The sequence below is a fragment of the Rhincodon typus genome, chromosome 3 (genome assembly GCF_021869965.1).
Source record: "Rhincodon typus isolate 14 chromosome 3, sRhiTyp1.1, whole genome shotgun sequence".
Classification (NCBI taxonomy): domain Eukaryota; kingdom Metazoa; phylum Chordata; class Chondrichthyes; order Orectolobiformes; family Rhincodontidae; genus Rhincodon; species Rhincodon typus.
In genome coordinates, this window is record NC_063334.1 from 13,922,823 (window position 1) to 13,946,844 (window position 24,022).

At 41.6% G+C, this 24,022-nt stretch overlaps 1 protein-coding gene across 1 annotated transcript in view; it reads right to left on the minus strand.

Moving 5' to 3' along the window:
• The window catches only part of glis3 (GLIS family zinc finger 3), a 505,011-nt gene that overhangs the window by 351,989 nt on the left and 129,000 nt on the right, over nucleotides 1–24,022 (minus strand). Inside the window, exon 3 of the mRNA XM_048619931.1 lies at nucleotides 10,738–11,773. Within this exon, the coding sequence (XP_048475888.1) occupies nucleotides 10,738–11,773 (1,036 nt within the window). The remainder of the gene's footprint in view (nucleotides 1–10,737; nucleotides 11,774–24,022) is intronic.

Consider the following 24,022-nt stretch of genomic DNA (forward strand, 5'->3'; position numbering starts at 1 on the left):
CCTTCACAGATGCTGCCAGACCTGCTGAGCTTTTCCAGCAACTTTGTTTTTGTTCCTGATTTACAGCATCCGCAGTTCTTTTGGTTTTTATTTAAAATATTTCAGACCATGGATAGGGTTGTGAAAGACTGATTGTAAAAGTTTTATTGTAGCTCAGTGTATATTAAACAGAACAGTTTCTGAACTGTCCTGTCACCCATCAGATTCAGGCTGGTCAGCTTCAGGAATTGACAACAGGCACCCACCTCTATGAATTACTATAGCGTCAGAATATGAACTTTGACTTTGATTCACCTGTTTAGCAAGGAGGATGACTTAGCTTTCCTGCCCACACTCTGCTCTCCCCTTCCTTGGAAAAATTAGCAGAGTCAGGAACCGTCCTCCCTGGACTGACCTATCCCCACCCTAACTCCCCACCTACACTCACCTTTACTGGTTCCATCCCCGCCTCTTTGACCTGTCTGTCTCCTTTCCACCTATCTTCTCCTTTATCCATCTTCCATCCGCCTCCCCCTCTCTCCCTATTTATTTCAGAATCCCCTTCCCCTCCCCCATTTCTGAAGAAGGGTCCAGACCTGAAACGTCAGCCTTCCTGCTCCTCTGATGCTACTTGGCCTGCTGTGATCATCCAGCTCTACACCTTGTTATCTCAGGAACCATTGTTTTTTTATATTGTCTCACCTCAGCTCTGATCTGATTTGCATTGGGAAAATGGGACCCTACTCTTCCTTCGACGAATGTGTATAAAATATCCATTTATGTAGAATGTGCAACAAAAGTGAGTAAAGGACCAAGTAAAAAGGGGATTTCTAAAGTAACTTATTCAAAATAAAAGTAATTTGTGAAAGAAGCACAGAATCATATTTGGTTAATAGTTTACAGTGAAATGAAAATAATTTGATACATCACTGAGTTGCTATAAGCCTGTCTAAATTATTTATTTTGTGTTTACTACCCTACAGCTTAATTCACTCAGAAAACAATTAACAATTTACATCGGGTCATTTTGCTCCATTCTTTCAACAAATGTCATTCAATCTGCTGTTGAAATCACATTTTCACCACATTACAATTCTGTGAAACAGTGAAAAAACAATTGGTTGTATTAAGTCAAAAAAATCCTTTCAATCTAAGGTGTACAAATCAAATTTGCAAATACGCAATGCTAAATTCATGTTAAACATATCATTGTGTCAGAAACAAAAACAGAAGTTCTGGAAAGGCTCAGCAAGTCTGGCAGCATCTGTGAAGGGAAATCAGAGTTAACGTTTTGGGTCTGGTGAACCTTCCTGTCACCAGATCTGAAACGTTAACTCTGATTTCTCTTCACAGATGCTGTCAGACCTGCTGAGCTTTTCTTGCAACTTCTGTTTTTGTTTCTGATTTACAGCATCCTCAGTTCTTTTGGTTTTTATATCATTGTGTCACTGTGTCAATTTTCAATTTAACAAACAATAAAGTCCAGCTATTATACTTGCTTTCTATTACTAAACAGTTTGATTTGTCAAACAACTGGTGATGGGAATTCATCTTGGGTGGTAGTGTCTGCTCTCAAAAACACTATCACTTCAGCTGCCTGTTATCCCTCCATTCAGCTCCTTTGAAGTAAACAGAACTGAATGTCTAGCAAGGTATGTAACAGGTATGCAACATGACACCACCATTTTATGTAGACACTTGAGATGGATTTCTACACCTTGTTCTTTTCCATGATAACAATATTCCTTTAAAATCTACTGGTCTTCCTGAAACAAACCATCAATGTTTCTCTAACACAGGGGAACTGTTTTTTTTTCCCAAAATAAAACAAAATCTGTTTCTGATTTTCCTCGAAAAGCATAGCATAAAACAAGGCCAGTTGCTCAGGTATGTTATATCATATGCCACCTCTTGGGAAATGAAATTAAAATTACTGAATGACAGATCTTAAATTATGCTTTCTGAAGTAAAATAGTTTCTGGCAGGTATTCTTACTGACTGTTGCCAGAAGGACATCTGGAGAGGATTTTTTCCCTCTGTTTAACTTTTTTTTTCTTTCTCATCCTTCGAGCAAATGTCATTCAAACATTTCTGAAGATCATACTTCTATCATACCTGTTAAGAGTTTGATATACCAGATGCCTCATGGGATACATGCCAATGTTTCAGCGATGTTTCTTCTCTGACATGGCTAAACTTCTCCAGATGTTAGAAAACATCATGTTTTTGTTTTCACCTACCAGTAGTGGAGATGTTACTATTCATCATGTTTATTTGAAATGATAGTAAGCCATAACATCAACTTAATCTGAGGAAACTTAATTTTGTCACTTTATGTGACTCAAAAACATTGGTATTAGCAAGCGGACTTTTGCTTTCTTTTGGAGTTACAGTTTTAAATCTAGATCAAAATGCTTCAATCAGGCATGGAACTGAAGTTACCCTGATCAAACTATATGAAATCTCATTGGCAATGTAAATTGAGCTCAGACTGTGAAATTCTGTTTCCTGGAACTGTATTATATTGGTTGCCTTACTCGATAGCCACTTACAAAAGCCTCATATTTCAATGAAGAGGGTAACACAATATAGAGAAAAAAAAACCTGAGAGAGGCGTATAATTCTATCCATATGGGCTAAAAAATAGATTGCATTCAGATTTACTAAACATGGCTCTCATGACTGATAAAATGTCATTAGAAGAACTCAACTCTAATTCAAATCATGAGCAAATGTTGCTTCTGGCTGTGCAATGTTACCAGTGCCAGAGATATTAGAAATAACTGAAGAACTAAAATCTGACAGGGCACTTCAGAAGAATGTTTAATTTATTTAATTTTTATGCCAGTTTTAACATACAGATGAAGAGTGGGTGGCACTGTGGATATAATTTTGTCTTTTGCTATCTAATACCTGGGTTTTTAAGACCAACAAGACTAAGAGTGAAAAAAAGGAACCAAATTTGGAGTTTCTCAACTGCACATTGCTGTATTTATGCCCACAGAACTAAGCTGCTTCAAATGCTTCAAGCTTTAATAATAACAGCGTAATATTCCTTAGGGGCTGTGATGGTAGGCATTTTCACATTCATTCTGAAGATGTGACTTCAATTGTAATGCTGGTATTTATTACCTATCACTCTGAAACGTTGATGGTGGGCCTTTTTTCTTGAACCACCGCAATCCACGTAGTAAAGGTGCTCCCTTGGATTTGTTTGGTAAGTGATACTATGATTTCCAACCAACAACAACATAGAGAGTGCGATCAACAGAGAAAGGTGGATGCTGGAAATCTTAAACAAAAACAGAAAGTGTTCGAGAAACTCAGCAGGTCTGGCAGCATCTGTGGAGAAGAAAGCAGAGTTAACATTTCAGGTCCAGTGGCCCTTCTTTAGGGTGGCACTGTGGCTCAGTGGTTAGTACTGCTGCCTCACAGTGCCGGGACCCGGGTTCAATTCCACCCTCAGGTGACAGTCTGTGTGGAGTTTGCACATTCTTCCAGTGTCTGCGTGGGTTTCCTCCAGATACTCCTGTTTCCTCCCACAGTTTAAAGATGTGCAGGTTAGGTGGATTGGCCCTGCAGTGTCCAGGGATGTGCAGGATAAGTGAGTTAGCCATGATAGATGCAGACTTATGGGGATAGGGTGGGATGCTCTTCAGAGAGTCAATGAAGACTCAAAGGGCTGAATGACCTCTTTCCATATTGTAGTGATTCTATGATTCTTCAGAACACTTCCAAAGAAGAGTCACTGGACCTGAAATGTTAACTCTGCTTTCTCTCCACAGTTGTTGCCAGACCTGCTGAATTTCTAGAAATGACAATACTTATTCAAATCAAGATGTTATGTGCCTTTTAGGAAAACTTGGTGTTCTTATGCCTGGATTTGGTCACTGATTTGGAAAGTACTATCAAGAATGCCCTGGTGTGTTGCTACAATGCATCCTGTGACAGTAGTGCACACAGCAGCCAGGGCAAACCAGGGCTGGAGTTGAGTAGAGAAGATGCAATAGAGCAGCCTGCTTTATGCTGGCTGGTGTGAAGATGCAATAGAGCAGCCTGCTTTATGCTGGCTGGTGTGAAGATGCAATCACACACCCATCCAAACAAGTGGAGAAAAGTCCATCACTCCTGTATACTTTTAAATTGTTATGCTGCTTTTCAGCATCATAAGGTAAAACACTCACTGCAGAGCACCTGATCACTAAAGTACCAAACATACCATTTATGTGTAATGCTTCTGACCAAATGCAGTATTCAAGATATTGATGGTAAAGGGCTCCACAATGGTAATGTTAAGCATTGAATGTACTTAACCTATATCTCATCAAAACTGGTCATTTTCTGGTACTTGTGTAATGCAAATATTACTTGCCAGATATGTACTAAAGCATGGATGTTGCTTAGATTTTGCTGCAAATGTACATGCACTGCTTTATTGCCTGGGAATAAATATTGGGACCGAATATTTGCAATCGAGAGCAAAGTGTTCCATTCCTGATCTCAGGATGGGGAGAAAATTATTGACTGAGCTGATGATGGCTGGGTGTCAGACACAGCTCTGAGGTACTCCTGCAGAAGTGTCCTTGGGCTGATAGGACTGTCTCTCAACAACCACAACTCTCCTCTTTTGTGTTACACATGATTGTGTTACATAGCACTCAATGGAAGTCCTGATACACGAATGCACTTGAGAATCGCCCATGTTACATATGACTGCAGCCGCTGGAGGATTTCCCTCATAGTTCCTACAGAGACATCCTAAATTAATCTAGCCCTGTTTGCCAGCACTTGGCCTACATCCCTCTAAACCCTTCCTGTTCATCTACTCATCCAGATGCCTTTTAAATGTTGTAAATGTACCAGCCTCCACCAAGTCCTCTGGCAGCTCATTCCATTCACGCACCACCGTCTGCGTGAAAGGTCCCTTTTAAATCTTTCCTCTCTCACCTTAAACCTATGCTGTCTAGTTTTGGACTCCCCTACCCTGAGAAAAAGACTTTGACTACTTACCCTATCCATGCCCCTCATGATTTTATAAAGCTGTATATGGTCACCCCTCAGCCTCCGATGCTACAGAGAATATAGCCCCAGCCTAGTCAGCCTCCCAGTATGCTGTACATCTCTATGACACGATGAGTTCAATATCACTCAAACAACATTTTGCCGTACTCAGTCAAGTGCTGCCTTATTGACATGGGTAATTTCTGTCACTTCACTTTGCAATTCAGCTTGTGTCTGCATATCTACTAAAGCTGCAATGAGGTCTGGAGTGCAGTGATCCTGGTAGAATCAATCTATACATTAGTGAGTAAGTGGTTAGTAAATGTCTCTCAATGGCACTGTTGATGATGGGGCTTATCATAATGCAGTACACTCTTCGGGGCTAATGTTATAGAACATTTCTGGGGTAGCACGAGAATAACTATTTATTCATGTCAAGGTTTGTGAGAATGATATTTGGTATTTTAAAAGGAGGTAACCAAATAAATAATGTCACACTAAATCTGAACTGCTGACATCACATGATACAGGACAATTTTTCCTTGTTTTTTTAATACTGTTGCTGCACATGACGTCTCAGTTCCAATAACATAAACCTTCAAGCAAATTCTTTATTGCTATTCTGGAATAATTGCAAATAAAGATTTGGATTAAATGACAATTGATCGTTTCAGAAAATATTTGTGGCATTTGCATTTTCCATCATACATCACTCGAAAGGAAATGGAAGAAAATCTGTGGGTTGAATTGAAGTTTTGCCAGCAATCCTAACATATGCAGTATTCAAGTACGTCTCACCTTCTGGATGTTTGCTTGTACAATGAAATTGGAGAACATTAAATTCTTGATATATGAATCTAGTATCGGATTTTAGTTGAGAAGGTGGGATGTGAGAAGCAAATACTTTTCCAGTCACAATCCAGCCCTTGACAGGAAACAGGACAGGCTACCGACTTTAGTGGAGGCCACATTCTGGTCCAACTCAGTAGCCATTGCTGCAGCTGCCAAATATGCTTGTTGCAAGAAAATGAAAATATATTTCATGTTGACCAAGGGAAATGGAGAACTGGAATGTAAGGACAGGTAGGGCAGATGTTAGATTTTAGATTTTATTGTCACGTGTCCTCAAGAACAGAAGTACAGGAGTACAGTGAAAAGTGTATAATGGTGCCTAGGTACAAAGATACCTAGGTACAAAAGCCTGAGATACAGACAAGTAGGAGAAGTATAAATGCAATTAAAATTTCATTGCTGTGGAATGGACTTCCTTCAAGACTTCCACTTGTTTCAATTAAATAACACTTACTTTCGCAGGGCTGATCCTGTTCCTGACAGGCTGAAGCTGTTCACCTTCACAACTCCTAACACCTGCCCAATTCAAAACTGAAATCTTAGAAGCTGAGCTGGAAAGACGCTGCAAAAATTTCTAGATACGTCAGTTAATAATGTAGGTAATTGTACTTTTCGGCCCTCCCCTAACCCTGCCCCACCTCAAACAGCGGGATCAGGAATGAAGTCAGAATATCATCACACAAAATGTTGGTGCCTTTTCTTTGTCATCTACCACCACTTCAACTCGATTCAGACAATGAAAATTGGACCCTAAAGTTGGACTATATGGTGTCACATCATGACAGGGTCATCTCCGTAATCTTCACACCCAGTCAAATCTTCCAATCTCTGGATCTTTGGGAGTTGAACATATAATGTGAGAGATAACAAGGTGTAGAGCTGGATGAACACAGCAGGCCAAGCAGCATTGGAGGAGCAGGAAGGCTGACGTTTCGGGCCTAGACCCTTCTTCGGAAAAAAATGTAAGATGTGTGTTCGCATTCTGTGGATGTCCTAACATGTGAATGTACATGGGAGACAACAAGGAGCAGAAAGGCTGACGTTTCGGGCCTAGACCCTTCAACAGAAATGGGGGAGGGGAAGGGGGTTCTGAAATAAATAGGGAGAGACGGGGAGGCGGATAGAAGATGGATAGAGGAGAAGATAGGTGGAGAGGAAACAGACAGGTCGAAGAGGCGGGGATGGAGCCAGTAAAGGTGAGTGTAGGTGGGGAGTTAGGGAGGGGATAGGTCAGTCCAGGGAGGACGGACAGGTCAAGGGGGCGGGATGAGGTTAGTATGTAGGAGATGGGGGTCCCGAAATGTCAGCCTTTCTGCTTCTATGATGCTGCTTAGCCTGCTGTGTTCATCCAGCTCTGCACCTTGTTGTCTCGGATTCTCCAGCATCTGCAGTTCCTGCTATCTCTGATTCAATGTACAGGGGAATTGACCTTCAACTTTTAAACTTCCAACTTCCTGGGACCTCCATAAAAAGCTTCCAGTCCTGATCCAGAGTTGGAGACTTTAGACCGTTCCTGTGCTACTTATTTGGGTAGCTACCTAGGAAATGTTAGACAGATTCAAACCTAGTAACTATACAAGTGAAACCTTCCTCTACAACCACCACAATTACCCCTTGCATGAATCCACTGAAATGCTGACTATCAACCCAAGCTGACTAACCTCCCGAGCTGATCCAACTACATCATGAACCTGACCTAACTACTCTTCCCAGTGTGGCCTGCCTAACCTCCCACCACCACTACACTATTGACTAACTCCCCAACCCAACTAACCCAACTGTTACTCAACCCAACTATTCCTCTGACCCAACTTGACTTTTCACCACTGCCCAACCACTAACTATGAATGAATAAATGAATTAATGAATGAATTAGCTTTATTGTCCCATGTACTCAGATGAGTACAGTGAAAAGTTTACAAGTCGCCACTTTCGGCACCATGTTAGGTACAAAGATGCCTAGGTACAGCTCACCTCCAACCTTGACCTGGCCCTTCTACCCCTTGTCACAGCCTGGCCAGCTGAAACCCCAGCTATGACCTCCCCCAACTAGACCCGACTATCCACTAACCCCACTAATTCTCCTGACCACCCACCCTCCTCCTGACCAGAAATCTATCCCTTACTACCACTGCCAGCCTGAACCTACTACCTCCCCCCTCTCCGATCTGACTGCTCTTTCCCACCCATCAGATTACACACTCCACCACCAGGCGGTGACCAACTATTCCCTCCCTCCGCACATGCTCCCCCCACCTCCACCAATTCACTGTCCTTCATGACCACCTAACCACACCCTGACTAAATATCCACTCACATACTTATCTCTACACTGAACTCCCCTAACCCACTTCACCCAACCTAGAATTAGAATTAGAAGTAAGTTTATTGGCATGTGTACTCAAGTACAGAAGTACAGGAGCACACTGAAAGGTTTATAATGTCGCCCCTCACGACGCTATCTTCGATACAAAGTACTTAGGTACAAATCTTAGATACAACATAGACAAATACATTTTTAAAAAGTTATATCACCTTACAGTGATTCATAGTATAAGTTAGAAAATAAGAAATAAAGTTAAAAGGATAAACATTACAGTCAGATAAACAGATTACAGATAAACATTACATTGCAGTAGATCAGCGCAGAGGGTTTTCACACATGGTCTGACTGGCCTCACTAGCCACTGCACTGGTTCCTAGTCCAACTTCTGTCCCTACTCTGCTCCATGCCTCTCGCCTACTCTGCTCCATGCCTCTAGCCTACTCCGCTCCATGCCTCTAGCCTACTACGCTCCATGCCTCCAGCCTACTCCGCTCCATGCCTCCAGCCTACTCCGCTCCATGCCTCCTCACCTACACACCCTCCGATCTACTAACCCTACCAATCTGAGCCACCTTACCTCATTCAGTTACCCACTTTAATAACTCACCCAGTCACCTACTCATCCATTTAATAACTGGATCTTTAAACTTATCATCTGACACCTAGTGCTGTTAATATGAATGATGTCCTGCCATCCCCTGACTCTACTCCACCCCAAAGGAGTTCCCAAGGGATACTATACTGCACATTTCTCTGGCAGCTTGAGATCAGAAAATCCTGGAAGAAATGTGCAGCATTGTGGAGTTGGGAGAAATTTCCGACTCCAGCAGCAATCCAAGTGTCACTGTCCCAACTCGGAGCAACCCGGCCATTATACAGAGGCAGCAACACAAGTGAGAACAGATGGGCCTTAAACAGTACTATGGCATGTTAATTTCACTGCAACCATTTCAAACTTGTATCGTTGTTTCATTCCTGTCTCAAATTAACATTTGCATCTAGCCTTTATCACTTACTAACTTGACTTGCAGAGCTTTGTAACAGTAACGAACAAAACTCAATAGCAGACTGCAAACTATCAGGTCTGGTTATCCGTGGGTCATGATATTTATAAATATTCATCACAACCCATCCATATAGTTTCTCAGAACTGAAAAATTCACAAATTCAACCAACAAATTCTCAACAATTCATTTTGAACATCAGGGGATTTTTAAAAAAAAAAAATGCCTTTTGCAGGATTCTCTCCTCATAACCCTGTATTCCAAAACTATTTTCAAAATCACACCGAGTTTTATATCATTTCTGTACTCTTGCTGTTTTCTAATATTCCAACCTCTTTGTTGATGTTTTCCCTTCAATTGCTTCTAAATGATTTATCAAAATAATTTCTATTTCACTTGAGTAGTTTCAAATCAATGTTACACATATATTGATCAATGGCACACATATATTGATCAATGGCATAATGCCAGCTCTTTGATCATTAACAATATAACTATGGTGTAAATCGTAAAACTAAAAGGCGAGTCAATGTACAGGTCATTGTGTTTATTATTTGTCTTGCATCAACTTGGAACATGAACACAACAGCAGAAAACACATCGCACTACCTCGTCTTTTGGATCTGAAGCAAAAACAGAAACTGCTGGAGAAACTCAGCAGGTCTAGCAGCATCTGTGGAGAAATACAGTTAACATTTTGAGTCCTGTGATCCTTCTTCAGAACTCAAATTCTGGACTCAAAACATTAATTCTGCTTTTTCTCCACAGATGCTGCTGGACCTGCTGAGTTTCTGCAGCAATTTCTGTTTTTGTTTTAGACCTTCAGCATGTGCTTTTTGTTTGTTTTATTATCCTCTTTTGTATCTGTTGCTTTGATTCACTTATTATCATTCTAATGAGAGCTCCTCTGCTGATATTTTCCCATCCCTAAGTGAAATGTTTACCTTCCACTCAGAGTTCTCTTATAATGAAGTGGTTAAAATGGGACTCAATAATGTGACAGTTTAAAAACCTATATTCCATAACTAAATGGCATTTTACAGTGTAAATGGACTTCCTCCTCTCCTGCTTATCCTTTAACTTTAAAAACAATGTTATTGTGCAATCTTGCCATTTTATTTCCCTATTGAATAAATAATGTCCACTGTTGTTAGTAACCAGGCTACTGCACGATTTTACGAAGCAGTATTAGAGATAATAAAACTGAATGTTCAAGCTTGGCTTCGTATTCCTAACTACTGCTTTACAAAAGAAATCAGTTGGAATGTTAATCCCTACTGAAGTAAAAACATCGGTGCTGTTCTGTTTGCATTACAGTTGTGATTTTTCTATTTGCATCAGTGCTGGTCCATTTGATATACCCAGAAAAATTACGAAAACTGTTGCATTCCATCATACTTAATGAGCAAAGCCTAAATTCTTGTACTTTTGAAGGTTTTGCTTTGCAGTAATCGAGATAGCAACCAAAATTGGAAAACATAACATGGTCAGATAGATTAGACTGTCATGGGTCAGTAAATGTGTTGATTTGTAAGCAATAAAGAGCGGTACACAGAACTTCACTTTGTCACCTACCGTGCACTTGTTTGGCTTTTCTCCTGAATGCACTCTCATATGGATCAATAGCTTGTAGCGAGCATTAAATGGCTTATATCGGCGTGGACAACCAGCCCAGAAGCAAGTAAAGTCCTCTCCTTTACGTTGGTCTATATGCGCTTTTTCGATATGCCGTACAAGCTCTTCCTGTTCATCATACATTGCACTGCAGTCTATCCAGCGACAGCAATGCTTTCCATTCACTCTCGATGGCTCACCATCCTCATCCAGCTGTGTCCCTTGTGGTGAGGGCTGTCCATGTGGCTGGGAATGGGGCATGAGGTGCTGGTGGGCATGGTAAGGTGGTGGAGGTCCCTGGGGCAGTGTAGGAATTTGCATGCCTGACGAGAATTCATCCAGTTGATCATTTTTGAATACGTCATACTGCTGATTACCAATCACTGAGATACCCTGTTGAACAACCATGTTGTTCATCACCATGGGGTGCATGGAAGACTGCTCCAGCTGTTGCATCCTCTGGTACACGCCATTACTTGCTTCAATGTCAGTGAGTGTAAAGAGATTACGCTCTTTACTTGATGCATTGTAGGCCTGAGGGATGCAGCTACCTCTCACTCCAAGGAAGTGCCCACACACTTCAGGCTGGGGGGAAGCATCAGCTGGAGAGCCCCTGGAACCATTAATGTAGGCAACCAATGACGTGGGAGATGTACGGATAATTAGGTCGATTCCAACGCCGTCCGAGAAAGGGGAGGTGGAAAGACCTCTTTTTCTTGATCGGGCAGAGTTAGATCGGGCAGAATTACGAGAGCTGTTCTCATTCCCAAACAGGTAGGATGGCAAAGAGTTGGAAGTGCTGTTATTTGACATGGCAGTTCCAGGTGGAATACTCAGCACATCCCCGAGTTCACTGCCGTTCTGAGAACCTTGGTTTGATGGGAGTGATGGAAGGATTGGGTAACCATGAGGCCACTCTTGCTTCACATTCAACGTTGATTGGCTTTCTATAAGGCTTAGTGTAGTTGAGCCTAGTGATCCACCTGAGGTAATGGATCTGTAAAGTAAACATAAAACAATAAGACAATGGAAATATATTCAAAAACGTCACAAAGTTTTTTTCTCCTCACAGGTGACAACATATCAGCTGTCATCTGAAATATCTGTTTCTGTGGAAAAATATTCCTTGAATTTGCTCAAACTAAACATAATTAGACAATTTCCTTTCTGTAGGAAGCATCTTAACTGTTGGGGAATGGACGTTCATGTTTCACAAAAAAAAGCTCAACACAATTCACTTGAAGTAACTACACAGAGCTTAAGCATTGTATGATGTGCCACTTCAACACACCACCCTCCTGTTCCCTGGCCAACATCTCTGACTCAAGCTTACTGCAGTGCTCCAGCGAAGCTCAGCACAAGCTGGAAGAACGGCACCTCATTTTCCACTTGGGGACTCTACGGCCTTCTGGACTCAATATTGAGTTCAACAATTAAGAGCATGAGGCACCTTCTCCATGTTCTTACCCCAACCTCCACACACCAGGCCTTGTTATCACATGGTCTGCTATTACACGCAACCTGTTGTTAGCCACTAATAGTCCCTATTAATAGCTATTCATTCTTCTATGCTGATCATTACCCACTTCTTTGTCTGTCCAACTGTGCTTCTTTCTCTTTAGACTCTGTCTCCACCTATCATTTACTCCTTATCCCCTCCCATATCTTCTGTATATAAACCAACTTTTTCCTAGCTACCATCAGTTCTGAGGAAGGTTAGTGTAGCCAAACTGTCAACTCTGACTTCTCTCCACAGATGCTGCCACAGCTGCTGAGCTTTTCCAGCAATTTCCGTTTTTGTTTGTGCATTGTATGAATGGGGACCAGGCACAATTGATAAAATTGCAAGATTTATTCAGACTGAAGAGAGATCTTGGCATTCTAAGTTTTCAAAAAATTAGCTTATAAGAGAGCTGTACGATGGAACTCAAAAATATTGTGATATAAGTTATCGGAAAGGCAAAATGCAATAAGTAACAGCTGCAAACAGACAAAGGGATTGCAGTGCCCCTTTAACCAATGTCCCTTCTTTCAGATGCAGGCATCAAGAAAATTTCATGTTGTCCATTTCTGACAATGATTACAATGTACAGCCCATGCTAAGTGCACTGCTTGATGGCTGTATGCCAAAGCAGGCATGAGAAGAAAGCATGAATTTAAAGTAGCCTGCTCCACTTAAAAACAGCCTGCACCTGCTTAAGGAGAGGTACATTTTATTTAGAACAGGTGTTTGAAATTATTCTAGCAGTCAGCCTGATCCAAGAGATTTTGAGGTAGAGTGTGAGCTCTAAGCTTTACCAAAGTAACATCAAAAGTCTTGGTGTCAGATGTAGACCTGGGAGCAATGTCCTCTTCCAGTCAGAGTGAGGAGTCTCTGTGGTCAAACAGAAAGCAGCAAGACCAGATAGATGCACAGGTCAATGTGTAGCCTCTATTATCTTTTGCAGTGCTGAAAGTAGTTTAATGACCATACGAGAGTGGTCAAGGCCAGTGAGTGCATCTGCAAATCCTGCCAACTAACCTCACATATTCTTCAATGCATCAGATCCTCATTACTCTTGCATGAACAATCTCTGTCAATTGCATTTAAACATTCATCGTACATTTTCAAACAAAGCACTGCTGCAAACCATATGTTCACAACTCACTGTGTGCACTGCTAACTATTCAACCATGACTGTCACATTGAACAGACATGTATTGCACCTCATTCAACCCAGCATCAGCAGTTCTTACTATCTCTGAGTGAGTTATAACCCCACTGCGAAGCCTCTTCTAGCGATGCCTACCTTGAAGAAGTTATCCTCCTCCCTCCAGAAAGACCTCAGGGTATCTCTCTCACACCTATCCGTTCCTCCCACCTCACTGACCAATCCCCACCACTACCGACCTGCACCCCCTGTCTCTATTTATTTCAGAGCCCCCTTGCCCTCCCCTATTTCTGAAGAAGGGTCCTGACTCGAAACATCAGCTTTCCTGCTGCTCTGATGTTGCCTGGCCTGCTGTGTTCCTCCAGCTCCACACCGTGTTACCTCATTCACTGATGCAGAGCTGTCACTTTTGCAGGACAAAGCAATGCACAACGATAGTCAACATCAACGAGCGAGCGGGCCTGGGTAGGGAGACATGCCCTCGCCCCGATAGAGCAGACCAATATTAGTGCAACCATGAGCAACATTAGCTGATAATGGGGTGAAAGCAGTGAAGATGACTTTGCCTCCTGCCTCGTCCTCCTTCTCTCATTCCATAACATCTTCCGATTTACAAATTCCTGGTGGGGAAAGCATTATTCTTGCATTTATTCAAAACAACTCTGCCACTGTGTCTATCCTAATTAACAGACCAAAGGGGTTTAACCTGATCATCAGTGTGTAGCAGCACAATGTGCAACAGGAAGAGGAGACTCCTGGTGATGAAACGTCATCATTCAATGTCACAGCTGCAGACATCAAATCAGATACTTGCATGGCTCATGGTTTAGAAGGTAGCTGTGTGTGGCATGACACAGGACACAGGGCACAGAAACCCTGCAGTCAGGGCACAGTGTTAGGTGCTCGTTGTCAAAGGCTGATGGATAAGCTCAGCAAAATGCTGGATACATTGGTGAAAATCTTTGAGCATTATCACGGAGCACAGAGATACGAGTTTGGCACACACTTTACACACAGCTTGGAGTCCATCCTTTCAGCGAGGATACAAGTGGTGGCTGATTCCATGTGCACATTTGCAAACCTACCTATGCTGCAGCATTTGGTTCCTCTTATCCCACTGCAGTATAACAGAAGTCACCTAAGGTTCAAATGGACACTCTAGACCAAATACTGCAAACTCCTGACTGCTGACTGCTGATAGCAATGGTTGAAGGAATTTGCAGAGTCTCACAGCAACCCACTAGCCTGCTGTCTGACCCACTACCAGGCTTGCTGAGGTGCTTGCCCAGGGAATGGAAATTTGGTGCCCATTAACCTACTGTCCTGTCTCAGGGTGACAGTGTGCAGGCTTCCAGCACTGCGGTTCAGACTGAATGCCTGCTGTTGCACATCAGTTGGACAGCTCAGACTGTTGCTTCCGCCTGTTCTGATGTAGCGCAATCTGAGCGAAAAATGTCTGAGATGATCCTCCAAAGACCAGTACAATCGTTCCCCCCTACCCCGGTTAAAGTCAGCAGAATGTTTCCAGCCACCCTGTAACCATGGAAGTGGCACTATGCAATAGCAGCGGAACAGGCAACAGCAGTAAGGAAATGCACCAACCATAATTAGTGGATTATTGTATGCATAGTGGATAGTGCATTTGATGATATCGTTTGGATTATTTGTTTTATGGTTTTGATTCTGAGTCGTGCCTGACGACAGGGTAATTATCATTAACCGAGTGGAATCGCATCAGCTGGGGATCTGGAGTTGTGCTCATTGGTGCTGTAGTTGGATGAGCTCATCACAACACCTACCCACTCATTATGGGAGACAGGGGACTGCATTCACTTCCCCCTTCCCGCCCACATCCCCTCCCCCCGCCGCCCCCCCCAACTCCCTTGCTCCTCTTCAACTGTTTGCCATAAACCTGGTGAAACATGCTGTGAGGAGCCTCATGATGGTAGGATGGCTCAGGATGCAGGAGACTATGGTGACACATGGTGAGAATTCCTGGTTCAAGTTGTTAATCTGGTCCAATCAGGGAGCCCCTGCTGACAGAAAGAAAGGGGAGTGTCAGAGCTATAGACACTGTGGTATCTGACTCTGAGTAAGTCAGAACTAAATGTCTCGGACAGTTCATGAGTAAATAAAGTTGAGTTGCTGCTGAAACTTGTGGGTTCATCCTCTCCATCAAGCATTGCCGAGTTCTCAGAATCAGGAATGGACATGATGGAAGTAGCTGCTTCAATGTCCTTATACCACTGAGGATGGCAAACTGTCTGATGTGGACAAATCCTTTACTCCTCTCTGATGTGGAGGTACCTGCTCTTCACACTGATAAAACCTTTAGTTCTCTCAGGACAGCGACTTGAAAGTAAATTCGGGGATTTACATATACATATTAATCAATTAAAACCTACTAACTGATTAGAGATTTAACAGCATCCTAGGCTTGTTTAATACATCTCATCAGTGGTGTGACCTTTTGATCTTTTACTTATAAATTCTGTGTCCGATACTAACCTCTCTCACTAACACTTGAAAGAAGGAGTGAGGCTCCGAAAGCTTGTGTTTTCAAATAAACCTTTTGGACTATAACCTGGTGTCATGTGATTCTTTACTCCACTCTGGGAAGAGCACACGAGAAGTCATCTGTCTTTGCTCCATGCTAAGACTGTGTGTCTAACACGTGGCAAGTTTCAGTGAGGACTGTAATCATAAAAAGGAGATGTCTATTGCACAATCCCTTAATGGATTTGATGTGGGAGAACTCCCTTAAGATCCTGAGTCAATATGACCTTCTCCTTTCCCTCTCCATCTTCCAACAGCTTGTCCTTCTCTGCATTCTTTCTATTCATTTTCTGTCTCTGTCTCTCACTCATGCTGTGGGCTAAGAGGGACGAGAATTTTATGATGTAATGACTGGAAGCAGGTGATCTGAGCAGTTCTCTTAAAAGTCAGAACCATAGCCTTCACCATATGCAATACCACCCTCTTTGGATTTCAGCAACTTTAAATGACAGTACTATGAGCTATGATGTCCACTAACTCAGTAACAGCCAGCAGAAATTAGTCAGCAATTACATCAAGAACAGTAGTGGTCTGCTTTCTTTTATTGTGTGGTTTTATGCCCACATTCAAAAGTTTGGATTCAAGACAGACTGATCAAGGGGAAGCCAATGTCAAGTACTGTCTTTAGGCTTAGTCTTATTTCTAACACAGTTCTTTTCACATGTTGAGATAAATTGTACAATACATTGTGATCAGAGATAAACCAGGCTTTAATCTTACTTTTACGTTACTGAGACTACTCCATTAACTCTACTGCCTAATGCTAATCAGTCCACGCCACATACTACTCCACATATATTTCACTCTCTCGAATTAGCTCCAACCACACTGTTATTTATGCTCAGTGAGGAGGATCTCCATAGCATGTTTTCTCCAGGGTCCTAAATCCCTTACAAAACACTGTCAAACTGTACTGGTTAGGGAATTGTCCTGCTGCTAAATGCATATTCACCTGTGTGAGATTAAGTGAGGTGTTAACTGGGATATTATGATTGGAAGTATTGACACTACAGTTGTCAGTTTAGCTACTATTTGGCTACTCTGCATGCTTCCTGCGCACTCCCCTGATGCCAGTGCAATGATCTATCCAAATAGTGTGTGATTTGGCCCAAATCAGATGTGTGTGCACGTGCTGTGTGAGTAATTTTGGAAAGCAAGTGGCATACATAGTGCTAAAATATGGCCATGATGCAGCCAAGTATTGCGGCCAAGGTGTACAGCACAGTAGTGAAAGCTGGCAGTGAATAAGATTTTGGATAGACTGACAGGTAGAACATCATTAAAGGAGACATGGATTTCCAACATAAATGCCATAGACCTTTTAAAGGAGCATCTGTCATTTAGATATTTTGATTCCCCCTGGCACAAATGGTTTTAAGAGACTTGTTTCTCCAGTGAGGTTATTTATTTAAATTGCTAACATTTCCAAACATTTTGACACCAAAGAGTTTACTGCCAAGAAGCCGTCAATGAATGGATTATCTCATTCGACAAGGAGATCTGAGGGCCAGATGCTGTTTTAATCAAATTTCTGAAGAGGTGTTGTCTGATTTTCTCCCTGCACTGGCACCTTAATAGAATCATAGAACCTCTACAGTGTGGAAAGAGACCATCAATCTGCACCATCCCTTCGAAGAGCATATCACCTTATCCCCAAAATGTCTTTGTTCACCATGGCTAACCTAACTAAACTGCACATGCCTGGACACTATGGACAATTTAGCATGGCCAATCTACCTAACCTGCATATCTTTGGACTGTGAGAGGAAACCCATGCAGACATAGGGAGAATGTGCAAACTCCACATGGACAGTCACCCCAAGGCTGGAATCAAACCCGGGTCCCTTGCATTGTGAGGCCGCAGTGCCAACCAGTGGGCCACCATGCTGCCCACAAGAATATACTCAGTAACATTCTGTTGTATCCTCAGTGATTAAAACTCCATTCACCTGAATGGTGCATCTTGCAAAGTACACTGTTAGTTGTTTCACTGTATCCTTCATTACAAAGTATTTTTTTCCCTTGAATTGATGGAAATGAGAGCCCAAAATGACAATACAGCATCAGGTCAAACTGTACATCTCCATAACCAATAGGTTTTAGAATTGAGAACAAAACAGAGGAACAAAAGCAATGAAGGATGAATTAGAGATGAAGAGAGAAAAAGAGAGAAAGAGAAAAATAGAGTGAGATCAAGAAAAGCAAAATAAGATATAGAAAGGAAAATTAAGAAAATAAATTACTGTAAATGCATCATAGTCACTATGGCAAAGGTCAAAAGCTCCTCTCACAGTTTATGATTGAATTCAATGTCAAAGACTGAAATTTATAGGATCCACATGAATGGGTTATAAACAGAAATGTGGATTGGATCGAGAGAATCCTAATGTAAGGCTTTGCACACTTCAGAAATGACAATTGATAACAGTACAGGGAAGGAGCTGACTGGTAAATGATTGGACTGATGAGTAATTCTCATTCTTTCGTTCTTGTCTCCAGTTAATAATAAGCTGTGAAGTGAGGGAAAGATGGTGCTGGGCTGCTCAACTGCATGGAATGCATATCCCATGTGTGAGGGTGAAAATGCTCCCCAAGGCCTAGACAACCAAATATGCAGAAACAATCAGCAACATGAATTTGGGGTTTTGGAACTCAAGCAGTAGGGCTCTTGTGGCACAGTGGTAGTGTTCCTATCTCTGAGCCAAGAGGTCAAGATTCAAGTCCGATCTGTTCTAAATTGTTTTAATAATATCTCTGGGTAAATTGATTTGAACATATCCGTAACTCAAGCAGCAGCTGGAGTAACCGGTGCATCTATGAGGCTGACAATTATGTGGATAGCACATTTAGGGAGATGGTCATACCGCAGGTCAACAGGGTTCAGATAGAAAGGGAATGGGTGACTACCAAACAGTCCATAAGGAGCAGGGAGGGATCAGTGCTCCCTTGTATCAATGTCAGCCAGAAATCATTTTTTCCATTTTGCATGTCGGTGAAGGTGATGGTTCAGCCTGAGACAGCTGATGGCATCACATTTGGCTGATCTGCACAGAATGGGAAGAAGAGTGAAAGAGCAATAATGGTAGGGGAGTCAATAGGTAAGGGCACAGGCAATTTGTAGCTGTAACTGCAGGATGATATGATTTCTCCCTGGTATCAGGGTCACTGATCATTCTTATGGGGGAGTTTGAAAAGATGGAATTCACAATCCATGTTAGTTCCAACAACAATGCTAGAAAAGTAAATGAGGTCTGAGCTAAGAATCAAAAAAAAAGCAAGCTGTAATCTCAGGACTACTCTGAGTGCCATGTGCTTGGCGGTACAGAAATAGGTGGATAGAACAAATGAGCATGTGGCTGGAGAGATGGTGTTGGAGGGAGGGCTTTTGATTGCTGAGGCAATGAGACTAGTTCCAGGTCAAATGGAAACTAGACAAGAAGTACGGGTTACAGCTAAATGGGACCAGCAGCAATATCCTGACAGGGAGATTTGCTGGTGCTGTTGGTCAGAGTTTAAACTAGCTGGAGGATAGGAACCTTAGAGGAAGTTTAGATTGGGGTAAAACAAAGCTGGTGTTTGCATGAAGGAAAAGAACTTTGAAAAAATCAAAGCCAGCAGAAACAAAAGGGCAACATCTATAATGAAATATTTTTGTGTCAGTGTGTGTTCTGAAGTTGGCAGCTGTGGAGAGTTAGTTTGCTAGAGATTGTAACATTCAGGGCACAGGATGTTCCAATGCTTTTATTTTCTTCATTCACAGGATATGGACATCATTGGTTAGGCCAAGTGACAAGCTGCTTTCTTGAACTGACGTGCATTCATGTGGTGGAGATACACCAACAGTGCTATTAGGAAGTAAATTCCATGATTTTGATGTAGAGGCAGCACAGGAACAGAGATAAAGTTGCAAGTCAGGATGGTGTGTGGCTTTGGGGAAAGCTTGCAAGGAGCAGGGCTCCCATGTTATTCTAGCATTGCCACATTTTATTTTCTTTTTCCCTTCCTGGGATATGGGCATCACCATCTGGTCTGGCATTTATAGCCCATCCCTAGGTGCCCTTGGCTAGCTGCCTTCTTGAACACTGCAGTCCATCTGGTGTAGGTTAAGTTGGGTCGTTAAGTACATTCACGACTGAGATAGACAGATGTTTATCAGGAACAAAGTCAAGGGTTATACAGAGTAGGCAGCAAAGTGTAGTTGAGGATTATCAACTCTGTCAAATGGTGGAGCAATAGCAATGGGCTGAATTGCCTACTTCTGCTTCTACATCTTATGGTCTTAGAGGCAACAAGACAATGCTTTTGGGAGCATTAGAGGCAGTTCCAGAATTTAACACAGTGACACTGAAGGAATGGTAACATATTTGTAATTCACACTTGTGAGTGGCCTGGAGAGGAACGTGCACATTGTGGTGTTCCAATGTATCTGCTGCCCTCATCCTTCCAGGTGGCTGTGGTTGTGGGTTTGTGCGGTGCAGTCTAAGAACGCTTGGTGAATTTCTACAGTACATCTTTTCAACAGTGTGCACTGCTACTCCTGGGTATCAGTGGTGCAGGGAATGGATGCTTGTAGATCTGATGCCAATCGATGGTGCCCTGGATGGCATTAAGGCTCTTGAGTGTTGTTGGATCTGCATTTACCCAGCAAGCACCTGAAAATGTTGTGTGGAAAAGGTAAAGTCAGAGATTTGATGACCCACAGTGTTAGTAATATTAAAGTGGATTGCTGAAGAGTCAATGGGATCTTTCTTGGCCACATCTGTAATTTGATTTGCTTTGTGGGATGTTTATCTGTTAATGCATATTTACCTCATGTAAGGTCTGAATATTAGAGTATAAGTTGTATATCTATTATAGATTGTTTTCTTTTTCTAATCTTATACATTAAAGTTTATTTTGTTCAAATCCAAGAAATCTCAAACTTTCTTCTTTTTGTATGTGCCTACAATTTCAAGTTTTACGTGAGATTTGTTTAAAAAAAAAGCTAATTCCCTAACTACATTTAGTAAATTTATTGACCTTGTCCGGGAATGCAGCACATCGAATATGATCAACATACTGAAGAATGCAGAAAAGGCAAAATTAAAGGTATTTTGTCTGAATGTACACAGCATTCTAACTAAACAGATATATGGCCAGCAAAATAGAAGGAAACAGGTATGATCCATTAACAGAGACAGCAGGGTGACCGAAACTGGGAACTAAATATTCAGTATGACGTGGCATTTAGGAAGGATTGGCAAAAAGGAAGAGGAGCTTGGATGAGATCAATATGTCAGTGAAAGAAGATTTTAGGTTACAGTTTCAGGATTAAGCATCAGGCTGGGTGGAGCTATGGAGCAATAAATGGCAGATAACATTTTCCTAACAGTATCATGGATGCACCTACTCCACATGGACCGCACTAATTCAAGAGGACAGCTCACATCTAGTTTCTTACTGGAAATAGGGATGGGGAATAATTAGGATGGGGACATCCCATGATTTCTTTTTCCTTTAATCATTGTTGGGAGTTCTTTCTAGGCCACCAAACAGTAATGGTGATAGAAGGTATGGCATACATCAGGAAATCAGAGGCACATACAACAAGATTGATACAGTAATCATTGGGGACTACAGTCTGCATATAGACTGTGTAAATCTTGTGCTGTGCAGAGCAAATTTCTGGTAGGTATACTGTTATGAAGTGGCTTCATATTTCATAATTTTTGTGGACTTGAGTTTGAGGGGTTGTAGATGGCTGATTTTTCTTTAAATGACCAATAAATAGATATATTTGGACATTTTGGGCTGATCCTTACATTACTTTAAGTTAATTTCGAAACCAGACCATGTCAGTCTAGTCTGAGGTTGCTCTAAATTTAAAAGCACACTCAGCCATGTGGAGGAATGTAGGAAGAAGGTCAATATCTTTCTTCACTCTGCTAGGCTAAATAGTTTTCTTTCCAATTCCTCACACTCACTCACTCTATCCTCCACTGAGGTTGATGGTCTACCACTCTCGATATTGCCAGTCGTATCTTTTCTGACTCGCTCTCACCCACCCCAGTCCCTGGCAGCACTAACCCTGCAAACCCTCTGTGTTGCCTACGCACTCCCTTGTGACACCTCTCCACATGCACTAAACAGCTATATCAGCCACCTTCATCTTCTGTAATAACTTTCTGTTTCTCACTCCATGGGTGGCATGGTGGCTCAGTGATTAGCATTGCTGCCTCACAGCAGCAGGGCTGGGGTCAATTCCAACCTTGGACGACTGTCTGTGTGGAGTTTGCACATTCTCCCTGTGTCTGCGTGGTTTTCCTCCCTCAGTCCAAAAATGTGCAGGTTAGGTGGATTGGCCATGCTAAATCACCCATTGTGTCGAGGGTGGGAAATGCAGGGATAGAGTAGGAGGTTGGTCTAGTTGGGATGCTCTTTGGAGAGTTGGTGTGGACTCAATGGGCTAAATGGCCTGCTTCCACAATGTAGGGATTCTATGAAAACACAAAAAGTCAAGATGAATGGCGAACCATCCAGCATTCAGTTCCTCACCCATTATGAGGTGATTCTGACTCTGATCATTCTGACCAGGCCTGGATTGATTTTGGAAGCAGCCCTTAACAGAAGTTATCCCAGGTATCCTGGTCAATCATTATCTCTCAATTAACATCACCAAAACAGATGAACTGGTCATCATCACATTGTGCTTTGGGAGTTTGCTGCTTGAAAATTAACTGACATATACAACACATTACAACAGTGACTATACCCAATAAAGACTATGCTTCAAAAGCTGTAAAGTTCTTAGGGATGTCCAGTAGTCAAGAAAGGTGCTTTATCAATGCAAGTCTTTAGGTTCTTACTAGGGTTTGATGTCACAGCTATTAGGCAATCTTTGATACCTCACCAAAGGTTCACTGTTTGTAAATCAATCAATCAATCTAGAACTGTATGGCCCAGTTTATTAGACTGCTGGCATCACAGCCATGCTCCACCAACATCCACCAAATCTAGGAATTTCTGGCTTCTAATCTTGTGTAAGAATCAAGGATAATTTTGTGTTCCCTAGGCAATATCGCTGGAAAAACTGAGATTTCTACCTGATAGATATAAATTACCTTAGAACAGATTTGTTTCGTCTTAGCCAACTGAGTCATCAGGAAAATGTTCAATCGTTAAACCATATAATTTTAAATCATTTAAAATGTGTATCATAAGTAATCAATCCAACTAAGTTATCAAGAATTTAGGTGGATTTCAACTTTTGCTCAGAAATTGAGACAAATATAATTACTGGATGAGGACATATTTAATGATGTCAATTTTTATATTTCTATAAGCTGGTTTCACGGTTCTCATGTGCCTTATTACTAGAGTGAATTTTGGTTTTAGAAGCTGGATTTGCTGCATTAAAGAACCAAAACTTTGAAAAATCTTTTAATTCCTTTGTATGTATTTTACATGTATTCTGTTTATATTTGTCTTGAGAGCTGTGGAAGCTGTTTCTGGATAAATGCATTCATATATGAACTTGATAATGAACAAGTATTTTATGTTAACATAGTAAGTCTACATAACTTTATAACGTAATGTGGCCTTGGCAGAGAAGACACAAATAACAAGAAATGAAAGCCAGTATATCAATGGTGATCACATGATTCTACCTCATTTTATTTTCCGACAACCCTTTTCAGTAGTTTGGCGGAGGCAAAACATCATTGTGTAAATTTCTAAATCATGCTTATGTTGCATCAAGCCAGCCCTTATATTTTCTTAAAAGTGCTGATAATCAAATAAAAAGCTATTTTTAAGGTGTCAAGAGGATGCTCCATCAGAGGAAATAAATGTTAGTAATAGTTTACATAAACCCAGCACATCACAGTGTGACAAGAATAAATAAGATAGCGACAGGATTTCAAAACCAAAATCAACCTTTTGCATGAAGCGCTCTAAATGTGAAATTAAGATGCAGTAGAGAGCTTCTGCAGGAGAGTGCTTTGAATACTTTACATCATTAATATATATGTTCGCACTCATGTACATAAATGTTCTGTAGA